At 44.0% G+C, this 6,000-nt stretch overlaps 1 protein-coding gene across 1 annotated transcript in view; it reads left to right on the top strand.

Moving 5' to 3' along the window:
- The window catches only part of LOC113973402 (gamma-aminobutyric acid receptor subunit rho-1), a 29,145-nt gene extending 23,888 nt beyond the window's left edge, over nt 1–5,257 (top strand). Inside the window, exons 7-10 of the mRNA XM_027695459.1 lie at nt 1,027–1,167; nt 1,613–1,765; nt 3,458–3,654; nt 4,494–5,257. Of these exons, the coding sequence (XP_027551260.1) occupies nt 1,027–1,167; nt 1,613–1,765; nt 3,458–3,654; nt 4,494–4,781 (779 nt within the window). The 3' untranslated portion in view covers nt 4,782–5,257. The remainder of the gene's footprint in view (nt 1–1,026; nt 1,168–1,612; nt 1,766–3,457; nt 3,655–4,493) is intronic.
- The last annotated feature ends 743 nt before the right edge of the window (nt 5,258–6,000 follow it).

The following is a 6,000-nucleotide window of genomic DNA, read 5'->3' on the forward strand; positions in this document are numbered from 1 at the left end:
GAAAACTCCTTGGCCATATTTTTCACTAGAACTAGATGGTGTTTGCAGCAACACAGTGTTTTTAAAAACTGACTATAAGCACTATCTTGCCAGTGTCCCTGAGTGCCAGCCAAGCTGCCACCCCACCCCACCCCACGAGGACCTGGGCCACTTGCCTGCAGGCCAGCAGTTTCCAATAGCACCTGTTTATCCCGGTGCCCTCAAACACAGATATAAATGGCCCTACGCCCTTTGTGAGCACCGTCTGCTCATCTGTGGTACAGAAACCACAGCGGGGCAGAGACATTAATCACCTTCCTCTTACTTTTCTTACTCCTATTTGAGATAAACCCAGCTTATACCCTTTGTCCCAAGTATAATGCACATACGAATTGCCTGGATTTCATACAACAACATTTTAAACTTTTTACAAGTTATTTTCTTCTTCTTCTTAAGCTTGCAATAAGAAATTATAATCTTAATTTGGTTGTAATGCATTTACATGTGATTTTTTCTCCCTGTCTCTAAAGAGCTGCTACTAAACCCATCTGAAAGGATTAACATTCCTATTATTTCCGCATTAAAAAACAAGACCTGTAATGTTCATGTCTGCATCATAGACAGAAAGTTTGCCCAAGAGTTTTCCCTCCTGCATGCCTCAGACCATTGACAGATTGTTCGCCCCATTACCCCAAGCAGGCTCTTTCCTCTAAGTCTCCTTTTTTTTGTTTCTGGTTTTAGGAGATTTATAAGGGATAATTTTTCAAGTTCTGATGCGGTGCGTTACCTGACACACACATCATGTGTGTGAGAAACAGAAGGGTTTACAAAACGTACCAGGCATCAGGCCCGAGGGCTGTGACAATGAGCTAGTCCACTCCTTGCCACAACCATACTCACCACCCAGGTGGGTGGCATTTTGGGTATTTGATCCTTTCAGCCAGGAGCTCTCAGGTAGCTGGGAGGGCTGTGTGGGCACACCCTGGGATGTGGGGGTGATAGCAATTGTCTCAGTGCAAAATACTGAGGTTTACTCTGCTCTCCTAGATGCCTACACTGAAGACGACCTTATGCTCTACTGGAAGAATGGGAACGATTCCCTAAAAACAGATGAGAGGATATCACTGTCCCAGTTCCTCATTCAGGAGTTTCACACCACCACGAAGCTTGCCTTTTACAGCAGCACAGGTGGGTACTGGAGTGCTAGCCAGAGTACGCTGGGGGAAGAAGGGGTGCAAACTGTCTTTCTTGACCTTGGTCTTGGAGGATTGTCCACTGGGAGTTCTCTCTGTGGCCCATCAGACCTGTCACTCTTCTATGCCAAGGTGGCTGTCCCTGCCACAGACTTCCATCTTGAGAGTTGTGGTCTGGAAAGACAATCCTTCTTCAAGATTACACCAAGCCTTAACATTAATTAAACTCTCCAATTGCACAGGCTGTATTCTCTTGAATATATCGCCCTGAGAGATGTTTTGACTTTGATAGTTGGTTCAGTAAGGAGTCTTTTCTGTAAATTGCCATGATCTGCAGTCATTAACTGTGTTTTTCTAAAAGAAAACGAGACACTTTTCTCCTGATGCAACATCACCTTGTCTGAAAGTAGTTTGATATTTTCATTCTCTTTGTCATACAGGGTGGTACAATCGCCTTTATATAAACTTCACTTTACGTCGACACATCTTCTTCTTCTTGCTTCAAACCTACTTCCCTGCCACCCTCATGGTCATGTTGTCCTGGGTGTCCTTCTGGATCGATCGACGAGCAGTTCCTGCCAGAGTACCGCTAGGTAAAAACAATCTTGGAGTTAGCAGACCTAAGAGACAATTGCTGCAACCATAGCCTCCACCAAAATGAAATCCCCTGTGCTATGCACTGCCCTCATGTTGCCTTGTGGCACAGAAGTCAGCTATGTCACACATTTCTCCCAGGGACAGGGCATGTGTCCTCCCATGGGCAGGGAACTCCCCTTGGTGCAAACTCTCCATCTGCCCTGCAGTGCCAAGGGAATTTCCCTGTTCACACAAGCCCTAGAGGCACATGGTACAAATCAGGAAGCAAAGATCCCACTCTGCTCTTATTGCTCTAAACAGAGATAGGGCACATATAGAGCCAAGGTGTTCAGTATCCTTCAGAGACCTCAGTGAGCGAGAAGGTGAAAATCAGTATCAGCAGCCCTGACAAAATTTCAGTTTACTGAGTTTTGCTAGAGGAGGGAGGGTGGAGGTAACACAGCCAACTGAGCTGTGCCATTTAATGTGTTAAATGAGTTTGCACTGCAATGTGAGGGATTCAGCTTCCCCTTTTGCAGCATCTTTCAGACAGATGAAGCTGTATGTCAGAGGAGTCATCATGGAAGCAGAACTATGATATAGGCAGAAATCTTCTAAGTGGATGCTTTGCCCTTAGCAAAGTGCTGTTTGTGTTTTTGCAGATTCTCAGCTCAAGCTTGCTTCCTCTTATTCTAGGCAATACACCTCAGGATTTTATTTATTCTTAAAATCATATTCTTCAATGGAGAGGATAAATAGAGGCATAACAGATATGGAAATGGGGCAATTGTCCACATCTGAATTTAGAAACAGCACCCATTGCCTTAAGAAAATAAAAGGAGTTCAAGGGTTTCAGCCATGGCCTTTCAGAAGATACAGGCACTGCCTTAGCAGCTCTGTAGCACCTAGATACTCCTGTAGAATCAGTCATTTGTGCTTGTATACATAATTTCAACTTCCAAAGTGATCACTAATGTGACATAATTAGTCCCTGAAATAAGAGGGCCACAGAAAGCCTCTCTGAGAGCCAGGATAACCCTGAACTACAGGGCTCCTGTCCTTGCTGATGGGCCCATTGTGCTCATCTATGGGGTAACGTGGGGCAGCATTGCCATGTGGAGCTCCATTATTCTTTACTTTTGCTCCAGTGAGGGCACAGACCAAGTGTAAGAGTCGGTTGATGACTTCTGCGACTTCCCGTGAAGCAGGACTTCCCAGGAGAAGTTCAGCATATAGAAAACACAGGGGAAACTGGTGGAAGCAGCAGCTTTGCTTGTGTCCACACTCTGGAAGAGTTGAACCAGGAGCTGAGATACTCAGACTTGTAAGTCGTAGAATAATTCGAGTTGGAAGGGACCCATAAGGATCATTGAGTTCAAATCCATGTACTTGTACCCCTCCAGGGACTGTCCTGAGTCTGGAGTGGAGTGAAGCCAGCATGGGGTCAAAGTGCTGCTGCCTGGACATGGGGTGGGAGGCTGGTGGTGTGGTGAGCAACCAGGCTAGCATAACTGTGCTCACCAAAAAGACAAGAAAACCCCTGTCAGAGATTAGAGCTGCCTGGACTGTCCTCAGGCAGTGAAATCTATCGCCCAAATGAGAAAAACAATTCTGCAAAGTAAATTCAGATGTCAGGAAATTGTAACAACAGCTGTATTTGTGATTAAGAGTCTGGTTTGAAAATGGTCTCTCTGCTGGTGTATTCCCAGGGATAACCACTGTGCTGACCATGTCCACGATCATCACTGGGGTGAATGCCTCCATGCCTCGTGTTTCCTACATCAAAGCCGTGGACATTTACCTGTGGGTCAGTTTTGTGTTTGTCTTCCTCTCGGTGTTGGAATATGCAGCTGTGAATTACCTGACAACAGTGCAAGAGAGGAAGGAGAGGAAACTGCGGGACAAGGTGAGGTTTTCTATCTCCAAACAGCTTCATACCCCTGGGAAAAGGTGTGGCAGAAGTCTGGAAGTATTCAAAACTTTGCAACTACGGTGTGCTGCTCTCAGCTGTCGGGGGGAGAATGCAGTAAAAACATCAGCACCAAGTCATTCCAGGTTATAAAGATTTGCCACAAACAACCCACATCCAAGTTCTCTGTTCTTTCTTTGGAGTCTATGGACACAAACTCCCTCTACATATAGTCCTCCACTGCCTGTATAGATGAGATAGGTTTGGGGATTTTACCTTTAGATACTTTTTTTATACTGAAGATCCAAACGTGAATAGAATTAGTTGGACACTGTGTTTTGGGTTTCAGTCAACATGGCAGATATGCCCCACCTTTCTCCATGCCCAGTCTAAACTTACACAATGGTCACAATTTCCCCCTTTTGCCCACATTACATTAAATTTTAACGATCTAAAATTTAAGCCTAAAATCTTCTCTTCAAATGGGACAAGCCTCATACATTCCTTCTTGTGGTTTCCCTCTGTCCTCTTCTCTGATTTTCTCAGCTTCAAGGTACAGGTCCAACCTTTATTTACACCCTGAAAACCTCTGCATAAGCCAAATGAGCTTTTCCACAGACAACCCTACTCGCTCCCTGACTGTGCCTGTGTCTTGCAGACATGAAAATAGGGACAGAGAAAGCTGCTGTTCAGCTCCACCCTCTTGTTCTCCCTTTTGAGTTCCAGCTGCCTGAATTTTCCCAGCCTTTCCTCTCCTCTGCTTTTGTAAGGAGGAAAGTGATGTGTGTATATCTGGACACAACTCAAACCCACCCTGCACCTGTTTGTGCCCACAGCCTGCCTGTGCATGCAGCCTACCTCAGCCTCGGGCCATGATGATGGACGGCAGCTACAACGATGGGGACGTGAATGAGCTGGGGCACTACATGTCTGAGAACGGAGACAAACAGGACCGAATGATGGTGCAGCTGGCGCTGGGGTCTGAGAGGGGCTCGGGCAGGAGGAAAAACCAGAGATACGTCAGCATGCGGATCGACACCCATGCCATCGACAAGTACTCCAGGATAATATTCCCTGGTGCATACATTCTATTTAATTTGATATACTGGTCCATTTTTTCATAGGTATTCATAACTTCTGTAGTCACAGAGCATTGTGACATTAAATGAAAGTACAGTCTTATAGGCTAACAGAAAGAAAATAGAGAATTGTTTTAATTGGAAGGAAGATTGACTTTTTTCAAGATTTAATTTTTTTATTAGAGGCAACTCATTTGTGGCATAAATAATTGTGCAAGTTTCACATGTCAGCAAAATATAGGATATACAATCTAAAATTTTATACTTATTTGAAGTTGTGCTATGTTCCTTCTTGTGCCTCGCAGGCCACTGTAAACTATTTTAACAAGTGACTATAATTGCCAGTTGCTTATATATGGTGCATCCTCCATTTTGTGCTCCTGAAATCCTAATTCTCTGAGTATCTGAGCACATGCATACATCTCTCAACTCAGTAGACTTATCATGTTCAATACCAATAAATACAAGAAATGCAAATACTTGCATGTTTGCAGGATGAGGTCAGAAATGGTAATTACAAACACAAAATATCCACAGCTTAATGCATGCCGCATTAGCAGTACTGTACTGACAAGTCCAAGTAGGAATACTTTCAGATCTGTGCTTTGTCTTGATTGTATTTAAAACGAGGAAATATTTCCAGACTGTTTTGACTAACTTTTTAAAATATGACTTGCAATGCACATTTAATAAGGAATGAACAAAAGCCAGACTTCTGCAATGCTAACCAAATCCTTTGGGAAACACAGGAGCTGTCCTTGGATGTGCTTATTTGGGTCACTGGAAGTTTTGCTCTTGAGTTTCCTGGGAGAGGAAACAGATTTCTCTACAAAGTAATCCAGTGAAGACAATCATGTGTCTACAAAAAACCTTCCAAACTACTCCAGGAAAAGCCTCTCTCCTCTGAGGTAATCTGAGCATTACCAGTCTGTACAGCCTGAGAACCTGCTGCAGCCTGTAAAGCTACCAGTAATTGTACTCGCTTGTGGGAAAAGCCAAGTTCATCTGTTCTTAATAAAAGCATAATAGAAAGGTGCTCAACAGCTGACAAAGCCGTTGTAAGGACTTTATATTTGAGTTACTAGAGATACTATGTCAAAAACTCTGGAATTAAGTAAGAAAGAGCTTCCACGGTAAGACAGCAGCTCAACTGCAGATGCAGTTTGCACACAATTGCAAATTATTCCCTGCACAACAGATGCTGTTGCCTTTTACAGGTGAAGCTGCTCTGAGCATCAGACCAAAGCAATTGTGACTTCAAAAG

Source organism: Neopelma chrysocephalum, unplaced genomic scaffold, assembly GCF_003984885.1.
Source record: "Neopelma chrysocephalum unplaced genomic scaffold, ASM398488v2 Primary Assembly neopelma1_23b, whole genome shotgun sequence".
Taxonomy (NCBI): domain Eukaryota; kingdom Metazoa; phylum Chordata; class Aves; order Passeriformes; family Pipridae; genus Neopelma; species Neopelma chrysocephalum.